The following is a 19,328-nucleotide window of genomic DNA, read 5'->3' on the forward strand; positions in this document are numbered from 1 at the left end:
CTTACATAAAATGCATATAAATATCAATATCTGCCAATAATATCTTAGTCTTAGTAAGATGATATTTAAATGCTTAGTTTTATGATCAAATCTCTGTAGTTTTAAAAGATATAATGCAATGCAATACAATGATGATTGAGAGATGAACAATAAACCTTCAGCAAGAGATGATGATCATATTCATGATTTTTCTATAAAATGATGTCTGGATAATCAAGTAAACCGAAGCTGCTTCAGTCCAGTTGAAATATTACTAACAATATCAAAGATATTCTTACGTTTACTTGGTAAAATCAGTGCAGATTTCACAGCAGAAAGACACGAGCTGAAGGAGGACGTTTGTACAATTATACTAAAAGATATTTTACTTGATAAAAAAAGTCTAAACTATCGATCAGATGACAGAAGGACTGATGGAGATTGTGTGCGACAGGTTTAACAGCAACATTTTGGTCATGTTAGTGGCCTTAAAAAGTTTTATCAAATATGCTACAGTAGACGTTACAGGGTTAAAATGAACATTGGTCTGTTCAGAAGGCAATTATAATGACAGTATAAATCACCATCCACTTTCACTGTATGTAAAAGAGCAGTTCAGACATTCTGTCCAACATCTTCTTTTGCAGGTTTGGGTAGTAACTGATGACAGAATAATCATATTTTGGTGATCTATCTCTTTAATAAGAGATGCAGTAAGATGGAGACAGATAAAACGCTGCTTTCAGAGAGAAAGAGAGAGGTGACTTTGAGGAGCTGGACTCAGTCTCATGCCAAGCGACTCTCTCTCTCTCGCTGTCACCTAATCCTCAGTCCGATGGCTCGGTTCTGGGAGCGCTTGTGTGAGGCGGGTCAGTTACCCGCTATCACAGGGCTTTAATCTGAGCGGCCGCCTCCTAAACTGGCTGTTCGCGCGGTGCCAGCAAGCGGCGGTGGGCGCTGCCATCCCTGAGAGAGACAGCTAGAGGTTGTCTGTACATGGATGGGCACTTCACAGCTCGGCGGGTGGGGGAGGAAGGGGCATCGCGGCAGCTGCTCGGGGCATATGGGCAGAATTCATTAAAAGAGCCCAAAAAAGCTCATGTGAGCAGAGAGACAGAGAAACAAAGTACAGCGAGTGTGTGTTTGTGTGTGTGAGGGCGCTTTTGTGTATTCAAATACATCACAGGTTCTCAAGTCTTGCATCATGCTTCAAAGTTGTATTAGACCTTGAGCCAGTGTTATTTTATTATGATTATTATACTATTATCGCTTTAGTTAATATCTTGAATTAATTTCATTTTTACATTTTTAAGTTTTATTTTATTCATTTTTTGTTATTTTTGTACTTCAACTTAAACTAAAGGAAAATTGGAATTTTATTATTTATTCTTTGAAATAAAATAAGTTTAATTTTTTTTTATATTGATTTTTTTTTTTTTCATGTTTATTTTAAGTCATGTTTTTTATGGTTTTAATTTTAGTTAATAATTGTGTTCATTTATAGTTGAAAAACTGTAAATCCAGTGTTACTTTAGTATTATTTATATATTATAGTATTTTGAATTAGTTTTTCATTTTAATTTTAGATATTAATTTTTCATTTGTAGTTTTTAACATTGAAGTTTTAGAAATTTTGTTTTTTGGTAATTTTTAATTATTTTAAAATTTACCTTTAATTTTACTAATTTTAGTACTTCGACTAAATTGTTGAAGAACTAAACATAGCATTTTTAATTTTTTAAAAAATTAAATAGTATTTATATTTTTTCAGCTCTTTGAACTTTAATAGTTTTAGTTTCACACAGTGTTGTAAAAAGGCTAAAAAAAATTCATAGACAAAAGGTAAATAATTAATTAATGATAATTGTATGACAAATGTACATTTTCAAAGATATTTTTGATATATTTTTATTAGTGGGTGCAGGACACTATAGTTCATTTATGTAAGTGAGGAATAAAGTAAACTGTGACATATTATACCCAAAAATTCTTCATACAGTGGACTAGCAGTAAAATTGATAAAAATTTAGAACCAAAAATTATTCAGACACTTTGACCTGACCATGTTTTGCTTAAGTGTTATCTGACATAATTAAGATGATTTTTTTCTGACACAGTTTAACTGTGAGATCTTGTCATATTTTATTACCTTTTTTTAAACAACAGTGAATAAACTGTATTATAATATAACTCTTTATTACAATACAAACAGAAAATACAGGAAATATGTAAACACAGTATAAAAAAAAATGTTTCTTTATGCAAAAATCAGTATTTAATGTGACCTCCTAAACTTCTCATCAGATTTTGAAAGTTTTCTTGGCCTTCTATTCCTTTTCCGTTCCATTAATGTTTAAGAGAGCCGGTTCCTGCTATTGCTCAAGTATAAGAGGAGGTTACTAAATATTTGCCACTTTAGCCTATAAAAGCTGTTTTTTTTTTTTTTTTTTTTTTACCAATTTACTGTATTTTCTGGTTATATTCTAATAAAGAGACTATCTAATGGTGGCCTAATGGTGCCCTTTGCACAGTACTGTATATTTTATATATATATATATATATATATATATATATATATATATATATATATATATATATATTAGTTATATATAAATTCAGTAATGTTTATGATATTTAATTTTTAATAATAATATAATAATAATAACCCTGCCTTGAGTACATGTGACTAGGGATGAGCGATTTCACTGGTTATATAAAATAAAGCTAAATTGACAATGTGACAATTATAGTTTGCTTTCTATTTGGCCATCATGTTTCCTAAATTGATCCTTCTTATTTCATAAATATGAGAGTGTTCACCCTCGTCTCATTCCTAACCTATATGCGTTTATTTCTTCTGCAGAAAACAAAAGAAGATATTTTGAAGAACATTGGGACCCCATCGACTTCCACTGTATGGACAAAAAACATTTCTCATTTCTCAAATTATCTTTTTTTTTTTATGTTACACAGAAGAAAAAAGAAAAAAAGAAATAATTTTTTTGCATGTGCCACTCCCCGGACATAAGGGTATAAAAGGAGACGCCGTGTATCCACTCATTCAGGGTTAGGCTGAGGAGCCGAGACAGTGTCCAAGCCAGTTCAACGGGCAGTTCAGCATTGTGGCAGGAGGGACACTATGTCTCATTCTCTCCATCAGGTAATGGAGGTTACAACAGTAACAGAGACGGTCCCTATCTGTCAGTCACTTTGAAATAGTTTCGGTGACTGACACTAGGAGTCCCCCAGGGAAAACGGTACAACAGCTGAACCGTTAAGAGGTTTTGGCGGTGCAAATGTCAGCAAGCCTTCGCATACCGATTAACAAATGCAACTGTAACCTACCCAACACCCTACGTAAGCCATGTAGTCCTTTGTACCACACGGGAACAGAGAGGACAATACTTACCATGGGAAAAGGTCACTTCAGCTGGTGTTTTGACCTTTCCTTTTTTTTTTTTCTTTCTTTCTATGTGGAAAAACACATACTCCTAAGGGAGGTAAACATGTGGAGAATACATCACATGGACTTACCCACAGGAAAGTACCACACATGGAAAGAAGTCTCTGTGGTAGGTCCTACCTGAAGAGGGAGGAACTTCGACAAGCACAGTAACTTGGCGGCAGAACCGGAGCTCTGCATAGGGGAAGACACTGGTTTACTGTCAGGAAAACCATATGGGAGTACCATCAGAGAATCACTACATTTGAAGCACTTAGCTCCAGTATGTGTACTGACCCGAAGGGGCATGCATCACAAGTACTGGGCCTGGCATTGAATTCCTCAGTCGAATTTGACTGCCACAGGGTGCTGCAAAGATATATCCAGTGTTCGCTGCTCCGGGGGAACTCAGGTGGACAAAGAAGCGCACATTATTCCCTCATAAAGGGGAAAGGCGGTATATGCAAGCAGTACACCCTGCCCATTGTCTGCAACCTGTTTGTACACAATAGCACACAGGACAAAACTGGCTCAACACAGAGAATGAAAAATATTGTGAAGGTATTGGGTGTAGCCCAGCCTGCTGCTCTACAGATGTCTGTTAGAGAGGCACCATTTTCTAGAGCCCAGGAGGAAGCCACACTTTTTGTGGAATGTGCACACACTCCTAAAGGGCATAGCACACTTGGGCCTGATATGCAAAGGCAATGGCATCCACGATCCAGTAGGCCATCCTATTTTTGGAGACAGCCTTCCCCTTTCTGCTGTCCCCTAAAATAGACAAAGAGCTGCTTAAAGCTTCTGCAGTTCTGTGTGCGGTACAAGTAGACACACAGGGAACATACTGGACACAGCAATGACAAAGCTGGATCTGCCTCGTCACCGAGGCAGCACTTGCAAATTCACCACTTGGTTCCTAAAAGGGGTAGTGGGAACTTTGGGCATGTAGCCCAGCCGGGGTCTTAGGGTCACGTAAGAGTATGCCGGACCGAACTCAAGGCACATTTCTCTGATAGAGAACGCCTGCATGTCCTGAACCCTCTTGATGGAGAGGAGCACGGTCTGGAGCACCATTTTTAATGAGAGGGCCCTATGCTTAACTGACTCCAGCGGCACAAAAGGAGCTCTCTGTAGGTCCAGCAAGACCACCGAGAGATCCTATGAGGAAATAAGGCATGACCTAGGAGGATTCAACCTCTTGGCACCTCTGAAGAACGTGATGATCAGGTTATGCTTCCCTAGAGACATACCACCTACTGTGTTGTGATGTGCCACTATGGTTGCCACAGACACTTTCAAGATGGAAGGGGGCAGCTGGCCCTCCAACCTCTCACAGGAAGGAGACCACTGACCCTATTGTGCATCTCTGAGGGTCTTCCCTCGGGAAGAACACCAGTTTGCGAACAGACTCCACTTCAAAGCATACAGCTGCCTCGTAGAGGGGGATCTGGATTGAGGGATAGTGTCTATTGCCGCTGTTGATAGGCCACTAAGGTCTACCACGTTTGGTACAGACAGAGACGAGACGTGGAGTTTCCAGAGGTCTGGGTGTGGGTGTCAAATTGTGCCCCATCTACCCAAGGTAGGGGATGTCGTAAGGGAGCATGAGTTCCAAGAACCAAGTACGGGTGGGCCAGTATGACGCAACCAACAAGTCCTGATATCTATTCTCCCTGACTTTTCACAACATCTGTGCAATCAGGCTCACTGGAGGAAACGTATATCCCCCAGAGCCAGCTGTGAGCCAGCATGTCTGTGCCGAGGGGGGCCTCGTTCAGGGAATACCACAGCGGGCATTGAGAGCATTCCTGAAAAGTGAACAGGTCTACCTACGCTTGCCGAATCGACACCAAATCATCTGGACTGCCTGGGGATGGAGTCTCCACTCCCCCGTTACTCGTTATGAAAGCAGAATGGGCTCAGTCTGCTACTTTACTGCCGAAAATGGCTGGGCAAAGTCCTCAACAGTGTCGCCGAAGAGGCCACCCTGTGAGATGGGGGCGTCGAGAAAGCAAACTTTGTTGGTGTACCGCATCTCAGCAAGGTTCAGCCAGAGATGCCGCTCCTGGACCACCATAGTAGACATTGCCTAGCCAAGAGCCTGCGCCGTGACCTTTATCATTCATAGAGTCGAAGTTGGCCACCGAACACAGTTTCTGCATCAATCCCGGCTCAGGATTACCCCCGTGCAGATCTTTAAGTGCCTTGGACTGATGAACCTGCAGGATGGCCAAGGCATGCAAGGTGGAAGCAGCTAGTCCAGTGGCACTGTAAGCCTACACCATTAGAGACGAAGTAAACTTACAGGCCCTGGACAAGAGTCTAGGAAAATTCTGCCAGGTGGCCGCGTTTTGTGGGCATAAATGCACAGCAATCACACAGTCCACCTGAGGAACCTACATGTACCCCCTGGCTGCCCCACTATTGAGGGTAGTGAGGATGGAAGAGTCTACAAAGCGGGACCAGGCAGTAAAAGGTGCCCTCCACAATATTGCCAGTTCTTCATGCACTTCATCCAACCACGAACGCTTGGGACAGGGCGGAGGATTTCACTCCAGGACAATGCTAGTGACGGCCCAGGCAAGCATGGCTGCCAACTCTGAACTAGTGGGCTACCACACTCGTAGGTGTTCCAGCTGAGTCCTCAGCGTCAGAAGGCATTAGCCTTCTCCTTTTACGATCACAGAGTCACGATCACAACGTTGCTATGGTCATGTTCTTGTAGTGAAGACAGCTGTCTCAGTGTGCGTGCAACCCAAACATGTGAGACAAAGATCATGGCCATCCGAGGACGAGAGATATCGACCAAACCCAGAAACACCCAGGCAGAAAGACTTCTTTAAAAAGATGCTCTCCATCTGTGATTGCTCTTTCAGATCACGATGCGAATGAAAACCAGCCTGTATATAGAAGACACTTCGCTCAGTTCTGAACAAATCTAAATGAGATGGATGCATGCCGGTTTCTTTTATACTCACATGTCCGGGGGAGTGGGCCATGCAAATTTAAAAATTTTTATTGGCCTTTTCTCAAAATATCAGAGGTGACTGGGGCTCCCAAGTATGACCCCAAGTGTCAGTCAACGGCACCACGTCGAAGTGACTGACAGATACGGAAACCAGAGTTACTTTAGTATTATTTATTTACTATTATAGTATTTTGAATTGGCTTTTATTTTTGATATTTTCATTTTAGTTTAAGTTTTAGAAATGTTATATGTTTTATTTGTTATTTAAATATTTTTAATTTTTATTTCAGTTTCAGTCATTTTAGTACTTCAACTTACTTTAGTTAGTTTCCAAAGCAACATTTCTAATTTTTGTTTAAGTTTTTAATCTAATATTTATATTTAAATTCTATTTTAGCTTTCTTTTAAATTGTCAAATCCAATTTTAAATGTTAGTTTTAGTGAAAACAGCATGTCTTCACAGAGTGTGGTTATTAGTAATTGTTTTTATTTTGAATCTACTGGTCAAAACAATGGATCCTCTTTTAACCTATTAAGCTATTTAAAAACAAATACATAATATACAAGACATATACAAAATATTAAGCATGACCATTAAAAAATTTCACAGACAAAAGGTAAATAATTAATTACTGTTTATGGATAATTTCTTAAGAAATTTACATCTTTCAAAGAGTGAAATTTGATATCTCTGATACATGTTATCACGTTAACCAACAAACAAGGCATGACAAAAACACAGGAATTAAGCTCACTGTGTTTGAAATAGCTGAGAACTGGACGTTTCGTTCACGGTCGATGGTCTGGTCAATAATGATAAGGCTGGCTTGCTCGGATGAGCAAAGTTCATTTTAACTCAATCAACTGGATTTCAGTTTACCTGCTCATTAACCTTGGATTTACGCTTTTTCCAGATACTACAAACGGTGACAAATGTCTCCAGATTGATCCAGTTAAGAAAAGCAATGTTACTGGGTTTGCAAGGTTAACCTTAATGAGAAACGCACACAGCATAAAGCCACATGATGTCACCGACAATGACAATGACATTGTCAAGAATCATTCAATATGAACAATATCTGAACACATGAAGTGTAAATGTAACCCTACAGAGACGCATTCCTGCTGCTCGTCCCTCCTCAGGCCACAGGAAGTGGTGACTGCTCATCTCGCTCTCCTTGATCCCATTCCGTCTGGAGTTCAGAGGAGACTTCAGTGAACAGATGATCCCAATCCCAACCAACATCCTCCTGAAAACCATGAAAATCCATCATAGGAACTTCATTAAGAAAAAGAGGCTGGGAAGCAGGAGAAATACAGTGGCTTTAAAGGGAGTGTCCACCTAAAAAGTCATCATCTACTTACACTCATGCCGAGGAACACATTTTTTTTTTTCTATGCATCTTATGTACACTGTGAACTGCTGTACATATATCACACTGTAAGGAATCAATGTGATATATACAGCAGTTCACAGTTTGCATGTCTGTCAGGCTCCAAGAAGCAGGACTCCAGACAAAAACAATTAATTAAGGAGCCATTGGCCCTATAGGGGGAAAAACAGGCGCCAAATAATTTTAAGAGCCTCACAACAATGAACTTAAATTTTTAAATCACTTACTTTTAGTCATCCTGTTGGGTAATAAATCTCCCCTTTACAGTTTCAGCATTTTCATCTTGTGACTTTTCTGGAAAATGAATGTCACTATTTTCACTTAATACTATTATAGTTTTTGTTAATATTTTGAATCCAATTCGATTTTTATATTTTCTGCTTTCATTTTTCGTTAAGTTTTAATATTTTTTAAGTTTTATTTTTCGTTGTTTTTAAACATGTCTTTTTAGTTTGTATATTTTTTTATTTCAGTATTGACATTTATTTAAAGCAATGAAAGATGTTTTTTAATGGTTTTAGTTAACTATAATAACCCTGATGCTAGTACATTTTTTATATTGAATAATGTAAAATAATGAATAATGTAAAAATTGAATAATGAATTAGATTGAATAATGTAAAAATTATTCAATAATTTTTCAATAATAATTTTCAATAATAGTTCTTAGTCTTTCCTTCTTGAAGCTACAACAGTTTACTTTGAATAAATATAAATATATATGGAAATAATATATAAATATATTAAATTTGGTTTGTGTAACCAAATAACAAATGGGGGAAACTGATATATATAATGCTTGACTTTGATTAATGAACAGGCCGAAATACAGCGGGACTCTTATTTTGAAATGTATGTGCTTTACTTTTGCTGTTCATTCAAGTTCAGATGAGGAAGATAAAAAAAAAAATATGTTGTTACAACCGTTTACAACACATTACAATATAAAATATATAAACTTTGTCATAACTGATCAGCATTAGTTCATATTAAGCAATCGGTTGACAAAAGTGTACTAATGATTGATTGCCAGCTGCCTCGAAGCACTGTTGCGAGAGCCTGAAGAACGCGCAACAGCGCCATCTTTTGACTTTAAAAAATGCAGCACTCACATTTATTTAATGAAATAAATCACATAAAGGACTATCGCGATTTGTTTTTCCATCCACAAAAGCATAATAATTAATACTCTTGTTATACCATTTAAGGTACTGAAGACTTTTTATGACCTTAAATTTATCTGATGAGCATGAGTGGAGTGGAATTATGAAAGTGATCAGCATGATTGATATTAAAAACGCTAAGAACGCGCTGCATTGTGTGTGTATCTGCAGTCTGCAGAGCTGGTTTCCCCTTTTGAATGACGAATATAGACGAATTTATATGAAGAAATAGACAGTTGTCTCGCAGGAGCAGAACGGTGTGTTCAAATGCAGCATTTTTGCACCGACGCCAAGGGACAACACAGTCGGCTTTCATCAACGCTAGTTTTTTGGCGTCAGTTTGGTGTGTGATATTTTTCCATACCCATTCATATTTATAAGTCAACACAACAAATTATGTGATAGGCTGCTGGTCACAGAACAAGCAAATAACATGCATAATTTTACAGTCATAACATGTGATTTTGTATGGTCGCCAATGGCGACCTCAGCAAAAATATCACTCGCAAATTAATATTTTTGGTCACAAATGCGACCTTTTAAGGTGGAGCCCTGAGAAGGATGAAAAACAACAATAAAATGATCAAGAAAGTAGATTGAGATGATCAAGAAAGATGACCTGAGTTTGTCAGAAAACACAGCAACTGCAGAAGTCTACGGTGCTTTTTTCAATCATTTTGATAGTTTTTATGATTCTTGTCATAATAGACTGTTATTGTATATACACTACGGGTCAACAGTTTGGAATAAGAATAAGATATTTTTTAATGTTTTTCTCTTCTGCTTAAAATGTAATATTGTGAAATATTACAATGTAAAACAGCTGTTTACTTTGTGTATATATAGTAAAGTGTAATTTATTCCTGTGATCAAAACTGAATTCTCCAGTCTTCAGTGTCACATGATCCTTCAGAAATCATTCTAATATGATGATTTGATGCTCAAGAAACATCTATGATTATTATCAATGATGAAAACAGTTGTGCTGCTTCATATTTTTGTAGAAACTGTGATACAGTATTATTCAAAAGTATGAGGTAAGATTTTTTTTAGTACTGTCATTCAGCAAGGATAAATTATATTGATCAAAAGTGACAGTAAAGAAATTAATTTTACAAAATATTTTGTTTCAAATAAATGCCGTTCTTTTCATCTTTCTATTCATTAAAGAATTCATAAAAAACAAAATGTATCATGGTTTTCACACAAATATTCACGCAACTCATCATATTAGAATTATTTCTGAAGGATCATGTGACACTGAAGACTGGAGTAATGATGCTGAAAATTCAGCTTTGATCACAGGAATAACTTACATTTTACAATATATTCATATAGAAAACTGATTTTAAATCATAGTAATATGTCACAATTACTGTTTTTACTGTATTTTTGATCAAATAAATGCAGCCTTGGTAACATTAGGGACATTCAAAAACAAAACAAAAAAAAAATCAAAATGATTCCAAACGTTTGGCCGCTAGCCAGTGTTTAAAAGAGTGAAGGTTCTTCAAAATATCTTAATTTGTGTTGCACAGAAGTTTGGAATAACATGAGGGTGAGTTAATGATGACAGAATGTTCATTTCTAAGTGGACTATCACTGTAAAACATTGTGGAAAGAATGAGATGAAGAACACTGGTCCTGATTTCATAAATCTGTTGGTCTGACCCTCTTACATGCCCTAGAAAGAGCTAGACAGACGCTATATTTACTCCCAGAGCTCACCTCTCTCACCTCCTGCTCCGGGGCTAAAACCTTCGTGAGCAACTTCAGGTCAATCTCTCCATCCTGGGAAACATTCAATACAGATAAAACATTAGGCAAACAATTACTGAAAATACCGCAGCTATGCGATATAATGCCAGGTCAGCATGTGACCACATATTCACCCCAAAACACAGGCGCTGTAGTTGTTCTAAAATTAAGCAGAAACTATACACCGCCTTACAAGATCCTCGATTTGGATGAGTCAACAGTCTGTGTTGTTGTTTGGGAATGATGGGTAGAGTATATCTCACCAGGGTCTGAAAAGCAGAGTACTTCATGAGGTCGTTGTCCAGGTCTCTGTAGGTCATAACTCTGTTCACCTGGATACTGAAGACAAGAGAGATCTCTAAACACCTGTCTGTTTACATCGTCTTAAATCGCTGACACATTAGACATCCTAAAACTATTTCACCTTTAACACTGACTTAAGATATGAATTAAACATGTTTAGGGCAATCACCTGTTTTTATTATGGTTTCATTGTCCAATCAAGCTTTCTTAAGGCAGGTCAGAAATCAGAAACTAATTGTGATTATTTTTTTCCTTGACAGCCCTAAAATTAGAACTATTCTACGACTAGCTTAGTTTTATTTGTACTTTGTTTTTGTTTTTGTCAGGCACAATATTCTCTGTAAAGCTGGTCTGGAATGATATTTATTGTGAAAAGCTCTATTCAAATAAATCTGAACTGAAAAATGTTTATCTTCTGGTTTCTTGTTAACCTTATATTAAGAAAATGATTTGTTTTGGCTTCAGTTCAGTGACAATATGAAACCAATTACTTCTATCTGGGAAAGGATAACTTGCATATTATTTGCTGTTGCTTATTATTTAAGTGGGTCACTTTTTGTGCTCAATTGGACATGTTTCAGGATGATGTAACTATTGTTTGTGGACAAGTGAAGCATATGAGAGGGTTTTTTTAAATGATGAGTATCGTTTGATACCTGGGTGGAGCCGCGATCTGCATGGTGAGGTCTTCCTCTTGAACCTCCTCCAGGTCTGGAATCACTGGGATGTCTAGAAAAAGCAGGTGTAAGAAATTGTAGTCTGCCTCGACCCAGATTCCACTCCAAAGCATATCTTAGAATGAGCTAATCCCCGAAATGCCTTAAAAGTCAACAGTTATGTTGTTTCTGCACCATTTGGGTTGATCACATCCTAACCAAATGGTCATCAATTGTAGAATGGGAATAGGTGTGGGACAGTGGGAACCATTTCAGACAATGGGGTGTGTCATAACTTCATTAACATACAGACCACAGCTGTTAATACATGAGCAACTACATTCACATGAAGAGTGGTAAACCGTAACAGGATAAAAGGTTTGAGATTCGGATGTTCTGGGTTCATTCTGACTCCGATGAACCCAAGGTGCTACGTGTACTTTGCCACTGCTATGCTGCAATAAACTTCTTCATCAAGATCTTCAACGTCCACATCATTTTTTCTTACACAGGTGAAATGCATTTTCCATTGACCTCTAACAAGACCTGTAATATAGAGCATTCTACACCTCATGTAAAATTGCTGCCATTAAAGGGATACTCCACCCAAAAAGGAAAATTCCCACATCATTTACTCGCCCACACTCTGTCCCAGATGTATGACTTTCTTTCTTCATGTGAACACAAACAGAGATTTTTAGAAAAACAGTTTATCTCTGTGAAGTGGATGGGACCCTCAGAGTTGATGCTTCAAAAACCAGACAAAAGGAACACTATGATAATCCATTCGACCCCAGTTGATGAATCAATGTTTTTTAAAGCAAAAAAAAAAAAAAATAATGTGTGTGTGAGAACTGTACAATAACTGTGCTGACATTTACATCAAGCATGAATCATATGACCGTTGGCTGGAAGGGATGGTTTATTATTATAAAAGTTACAAATATTAGTATTTTCTCACACACACACACACAGACACAGACACAGTTTAGCTTCAGAACACATTGGCCACATACACACTGCAGCTAAATTTAGTTGTCAGTTCAGCTTTTAGTACTGAATCCTGTTCTGTACACACACAGTTCAGTATTTACAGGAGTGAAACTGCAAACCACAACCAAATTAGTTTGCTAGAAAAAACAGCAAACAATAAAAAAAGCTCAATAAATCCAAATGCTTTATATTGAAAAAAAGGACCAAAATGTTGTGATCTGCACCTTGCCCACTTTAATAATCAATAAACTTGAGCGTTTTATGAACCAAGCAAGTGCTTATAATAAGTGGACATGATGATACTTCTGTGTTCTGCAAAGCAGCCTTACAAACATAAACAAAACATGACGCCTCTGTTGACGGGGGTTTAGTTAAAACCCTTTTGTCACTTTAATATTACTTTGGTCAAAAATAGTGAATACCAAACATGTGAGAAGCCATAATTTTGCTATGGTTATCATGGTGCCAATCACCACAATTTCAGAAGAGCCTCGTGTTCCGTACAAACATGATTATTTAGGGGATTCACTCCTGTATTTAAATGTGGTTGTCACGCCTGAAACTCTACAGTGTGTACATGGCTATTGGTTCATCAACTGGGGTCATGTGGATAACCGTCGTGTTCGCTTTGTGTGGTTTTTGAAGTGTCAACTTTGAGGGTCCGATCCAACTTCATTATATGGACTCAGAGATTAATTATTTTTCTAAAAAATCTCTTCATGCACACCTGGGGTGACATGAGGATGAGTTAATGATGAGAGTATTTGTGGGTGGAGTAAGTGTCTCTTTAAAGGATTAGTTCACTTCAGAATGAAAATTTCCTGATAATTTTCTCTGCTCCATGTCATCCAAGATGTTCATGTCTTTCTTTCTTCAGTTGAAAAGAAATGAAGGTTTTTGAGGAAATCATTCCAGGATTTTTCTCCATATAGTGGACTTCACTGGGGTTCAACGGGTTGAAGGTCCAAATGTCAGTTTCAGTGCAGCTTCAAAGAGCTCTACATGATCCCAGACGAGGAATAAGAGTCTTATCTAGAGAAACCATTGGCCATTTTCTAAAAAAATAAAAATTATATATTTTTTAACCACAAATGCTCATCTTGCACTGCTCTGTGATGCTCCATGCATGACGTAATCATGTTGGAAAGGTCACACGGAAATACCGCAGTAGGGCAAAAAACTCCATCTCATTTTCTCCACCAACTTCAAAATCGCCCGACATCGCTGTTTTACCTTTTTTTTTTTTTTGTAAAGGCCGTTTGATGCGTGACCTTTGTAATGTGATTACGTAACGCATAATGCATCGCAGAGCACTGCAAGATGAGCATTTGAGCACAATTATTCCTCGTCTGGGATCATGTAGAGCTGCACTGAAACTGACATTTGGACCTTCAACCCGTTGAACCCCAGTGAGGTCCACTAGTTAAGTGTTTTCCTTAAAAACCTTAATTTCTTTTTGACTGAATAAAGAAAGACATAAACATGGGCAGACAGCAAAACAGCATCACGCTTATAATAATAAACAGAAGGTTATCGTACTTTTGTGCGGATGCTTATACAATTAACGTTCTTGGCATGAACAAACCTTTACACAAGCTAACGTAACTGGTAATAAATATTGACTTATTATAATCAACAGTTTTATATACTCGCCAAAGCCAATTTTGCTCATCTTGGATTTAAAATGAACATGTGATCTAGCTACAAAGTTTCTCTCAAGACGCACGCGGCCATATGCTGCAGCTACTGCTGGGTGTTACTGCGAGTTGCAGCATTTCCCACAATCCCTCCAATCATCACAGATGCTGTCTGTCTCCTCGGCGTGGCTCGGTTTATATTGTGTGTGAACTGGCGTTTGATTTCCTCCCTCCTCTCTGCGTTTCTCTCACTCTCGCACTGACATCCTCTTCCACGCTGCCCCCCTGTCACGGCGACCAGGCGGCCATGAATATTCAGTGATCAAGACAGTATCTCTTCCCGCTGTGAGGCGGCGCTCCGGCCAGGGGCTCCCCAGAAACCGACACACACTCACACTCATCCCGGCGCCGAGCATTTGGGCCCTGTCAGCGGCGGCCACCCTCAGGACCCTTCAGGCCAGAGCGGCGACCTCCGTGTCCATTCGGGCCGGGCCGGGCTCCAGGCGCGCAGGCCTGCCTGCGAGCCCATCTGTGTGGGGTCGGAAGTCACGGCGCGGCCTGGCAGGAGCCGCGGTGCCAAGAGCCACGTGCCCGCTGCCCAGAACAGTGGGAACCCACTTTAATTGGCAAAACTCGACAGGACAGAGCGTGGCATCGCTCCCAAAGAAGGACAAACTTTCACAGCCCTTCTCCTCTATTTGGACAGACTTTTGCTGGAGTATGTTCAGGTGTGCCACGAGAGCGCACGTTTACAAAATCACCGTCAAACGCAGTTTGACAGTGCTTTAAATGGAAGAAAGCATAGCTCTTCTTTATAAAGAAAAGTTTTGTTAATAAAAGCAGAACAAAACTTGTCAAACTTCTCCACTTAAAGTGGAAAAGTTCAAAAACGATACGACTGAAATGGGTTTTTTTTTTCCCATTTGCTTTACATTTACTCAATTAGCAGACGCTTTTATCCAAATACAAGGGATTCATTTTATATACAGCCAATGTTGAAATAAGTGGTTAACACTTTTTATAATAACTTTCATGAAACATAATGCAATGCAATACAATGATTGAGAGATGAACAAAAAACATTACAGGGTTAAAACTGTGAAGAAGTGTTCCCTTCACATTCAAGCAATGTTGAATTGATAACTTTCAGAAGATCACTAAAACAGTATTTAAAACTGTATTTAAATTAATATAACTATATATTATATAAATAATATATAGTTATAATCAACCTGAAAACATCAAGACCATCCAGGTAAACAAAAACACCTGGAACTAGGGGTGGACGATTAGTTATTTTTGTTATTTTAATTTATCTTTGTAATTAAAAATAAGAACAAAGAGGCACATTACAAACAACAGGGCAGATGCAGTATAAGAAAGACGCAAATGAAATTTTTTGAAAAGTTTTTTAGATCTATTTAACAGTAGCATTCAAGTAAGAAACTGAATAATCAAATGTAAAACTAAAACACTGCATAGTTTTCACATGAATTAAATATGCATTGGTTCATATTAAAGCAACAAAAGTTATTCAGTTAAGAGCAGTGAATGATTTTCTCTTTTTCTCTTGTTATTTGACAGACAGCAGAAGGTTTACTGTATTAGGGGCCATTCACACAGAACACTCAGGAATGGTTTTTAAAAAAGCGCAGAACGCGAGGGTCTTGAGACGCGCTTTTGAGACGTGATGCAATAACGACAGTAGCGGAAATGGCAGAATTGATAGATACAAGTTTTGACATGGAAAAAAAAAAGAAAATAAGATAATAAGGAGCGCTTCCTCCGCCATGTTGCCGTCAAATAAAACAGTTGTCATGCCCACTTGCTACTGTAAACAGAAGCTCACAACGCTTAACCCGCCTCCGAGTTCTTCTGATTGGTCCACTGTTTTGGAACTGGCATTGATGAGCGGGGGCTGCGTGCAAAAGTTGAAATTCTTACAACTTGACACGGCGTCTTAAAAACGCATTCTATGTGAACGGCCCCTTAGGCTGCTGTCACTTTAAGACCTAACTCACGGATACTACTGACACACATCCGATTACTTTCCTGACTGTTTACGTTCAATTAAGACGAAATCGACTGTGTTTACATGAATACTCGCCAAGACAGGCATTTCCACATAACTGTGTGTGTATTTGACCGTTCCAGTGCAATAAGCTGCAAAAGAGAGCTGAATTTGGGATCGCACGGTGTCTGAGAGGTGGCTTTCTGTGTGCGCGCTTTGGGTGCGTGTCAGACAGCGTCACCTGTTTTATACAGCTTTTATTAATGCATTGACCTAAAACTTAAATTTTTTGAAGTAGCTATTAAATAGGGGTGTAACAATGTTTAAACCGAACCAAAAAACTGTGATAGCATTGTAGCCTAACCACAATTAACCACAAATAATTGCAATAAGCTCCGCGTTTTGTTACTTTCGAACATAAGAATAAGAAACAAAGTGTCATCTTTCAAATTCTGTCCATTTTATCAAAAAATTCAAAACAAAAAATGCAGTTTTGTCTATCTTTGATGCGCCTCATTTCAAACGGCGGCTCGGAGCGCGAGTGAACGCGATCATCTCTTCCTCTTTAATACTAGTTACAGAATAAACATGAATGAACATCTGAAGGTATGTTATTAAAGATACAGTACAACTTACTGAAGCATATATCTCATGTATTCACTCAATCAGTGTTTCATTGAGCGGGAAGACATCAATAACAGCTTGTAAACACTGTGTCACATAGCATTTACCTCAGGTTTTCGCAACAAAACACAGCCAATTGCTACTCAAAACTAGTCCAATTGCATTCCCGGTAAACATGGAGTTTTGAGGGGTAAAATCAGCGTTTTTGGTGGGGTTTCCTGGTAAAATTTACATTCTAGGGGCTCAATGTCATGTTATTTGAAGTCACTTCAACCAGCGGACATGAAAAACAACCCGCGGCAACAGTGTTAAAGTAGCCCAATTCTTGGTAACACTGCCTCAGGCAAGTCCACAGCTTGTTAGTTCACCAGAGAAATTAACTCTTTCACTAAATATATGCACTATATTAGCCTATATATTCATTATATTTGACTTGTTAGTGATGTCTTGATTATTTAATGTATGTTAAATAAACCTGTCGTCAAATTGGCAAAAACTACCTCATGTGCAGCTTACATGTTTGCATACAATTTGTTATTTGAGTGTTGATTATTATATCTAAAAATAAATAGCAACTGAATTTAGGCTAACAGTTTGAGCTCTGAACCTTTAATATTACAGTAATGTACAAGTAAGGGCTCCCTATATAGTTTACAGCATTAGGTCATTATTTATCCTTAAGAAACTTTTAATCATAATTGAATTCATTTAAAGACAGAGACACAATTTGTTCAGTAAACTACAGTTTTATAAAAAAAAAAACAATTTTGTTTAGTTTTCTCCCCCTGCTGTACCGAACCGAACCGTGACTTCAAAACCATCAGTTTTATGTATCGTTACACCCCTACTATTAAAATCTGCCCTCTTCAAAAAGCTGCCTTAGTATCTTAAAACAGAAAGAGAGCAGGAACAGAACCCATGATGCCCTAAAAAACTCCCTCCTCAAGTCTCAAGGAGATAAACGTGGCCATTTTTAATTCACTCTCAGATTTCCATCCTCGTTTGCGTTTCTGAATCCTGTCACAAAAGCCACGTTCACTTCATCTCACTGACCCTCATAACAAGCCCCGTTATCCTACATTGATAACTTCTTCCTTTTCTCTCATTTTTAATTAAAGCTAATTAAAAATGCCAGCCTCGTTTAGTCACTGACAAGATTCATCTGTGTTCCTGATATACAAATAAATGCAGGCGCGCACGAGCGCTGCTTCATATTCATGAGCGCGAGGTGACACTGTCCCCTCATTTCTAAAGCAGCGCGTTCAGCAGATTCGGGCCCCCGCGGACCCGCAGTCAAATTTAATGGTCTTAGAGCAATGACATCAAAAAGCCTCTGTGTCCAGCCTTCGCAAACAGTCTACTGGATTTGAACTTTTCCGCCCCTCCCCGCATCTCGCCGAATAATGCACCATCGACACAATTCTGCCCGAGTTCAATGTGAAGCGCGGAGAGGAAAAGCTCTCACTATGCAAACGCCAAGATTAAGCGGCGAGAGAAAACAACGTTTTTTTTAATGAGGTCGCGATACGACCTGTGACACAAGGTCGAGAGGGAACCGACGCTGACGTGTACCAGAAACCGCTTTTTGATGCTGATTCTATCAAAAAGTCGTGTGTCACGTCTCTTATTTATTCATGAGTTCAAGCAACTTTCATAGGAAAGAGTAAAGAAGGATCATATTCAGTGCATGAGCTTATGATGTCGAGCGTCATTTCTGAGATCAGTATGGTTTTTTATGACTGATAACAATATGTAATATTGTAATATGCATAACATGAATATATTACTGATACAGATGAGAATAATAATCACATTATTATCTCATAAGCACCAACTAGTTAAGAGTTTGATGTTGTTTATATCATTGATATACCAGTAGTTTTTAAATAGTTTTAGTATTTTGTTGTGTTGTTTTGTCAGTTTTATTAGTTTTTTGTTTTATTTTTTAAATGTCTGTATAGCTTTTATTAAGTTTTAGCAGTTTATTTACTTTTAGCTATTTTAGTACTTATAAAACAATATATTAACTGACCAAAATATTAGGCTGGTTAATTTGTTGATATTTGGACACTTTAATTCTTAAATCTAACAACTCATTTTCTGTTATCAAATTTGCTTAGTCTATTTTTGACATTCAATCAGTAAAAAATAAATAATAAAAAAAGCCAATATTATGCATAGTGATGTATTTGGATGTAGTTTATTGAATATTGTGGCAGCTGTATCCAATAGCAATTTCTATTTTTAATCATTTAAGGTCTCTTTATCATATATGAGCGCAGCATATGGCCTGAAGATTGCGTGTTTTTGTGCTATAAGCTACCAGGTCAAGCCTAATGTAAGTGTGTTTGTCGCTGGTGTATGTCATGAAATACTGTTTCAGAATGTGTAATAATTTAT

At 38.0% G+C, this 19,328-nt stretch overlaps 1 protein-coding gene across 3 annotated transcripts in view; it reads right to left on the reverse strand.

The window, feature by feature from the left end:
• The window catches only part of LOC125268275 (intraflagellar transport protein 43 homolog), a 44,527-nt gene that overhangs the window by 9,629 nt on the left and 15,570 nt on the right, over positions 1 to 19,328 (reverse strand). The window contains exons 6-9 of one of the 3 annotated variants that reach the window (XM_048190342.1): positions 11,664 to 11,736; positions 10,968 to 11,043; positions 10,675 to 10,737; positions 7,500 to 7,639 (exon numbers count right to left, since the gene is read on the reverse strand). In XM_048190342.1, the coding sequence (XP_048046299.1) occupies positions 7,529 to 7,639; positions 10,675 to 10,737; positions 10,968 to 11,043; positions 11,664 to 11,736 (323 nt within the window). In that variant the 3' untranslated portion in view covers positions 7,500 to 7,528. Of the gene's footprint in view, positions 1 to 7,009; positions 7,640 to 10,674; positions 10,738 to 10,967; positions 11,044 to 11,663; positions 11,737 to 19,328 lie in introns of those variants that run through there. The other 2 variants (XM_048190343.1, XM_048190341.1) reach the window with 2 other exon arrangements.

This window comes from Megalobrama amblycephala, linkage group LG5 (genome assembly GCF_018812025.1).
Source record: "Megalobrama amblycephala isolate DHTTF-2021 linkage group LG5, ASM1881202v1, whole genome shotgun sequence".
Lineage (NCBI taxonomy): Eukaryota > Metazoa > Chordata > Actinopteri > Cypriniformes > Xenocyprididae > Megalobrama > Megalobrama amblycephala.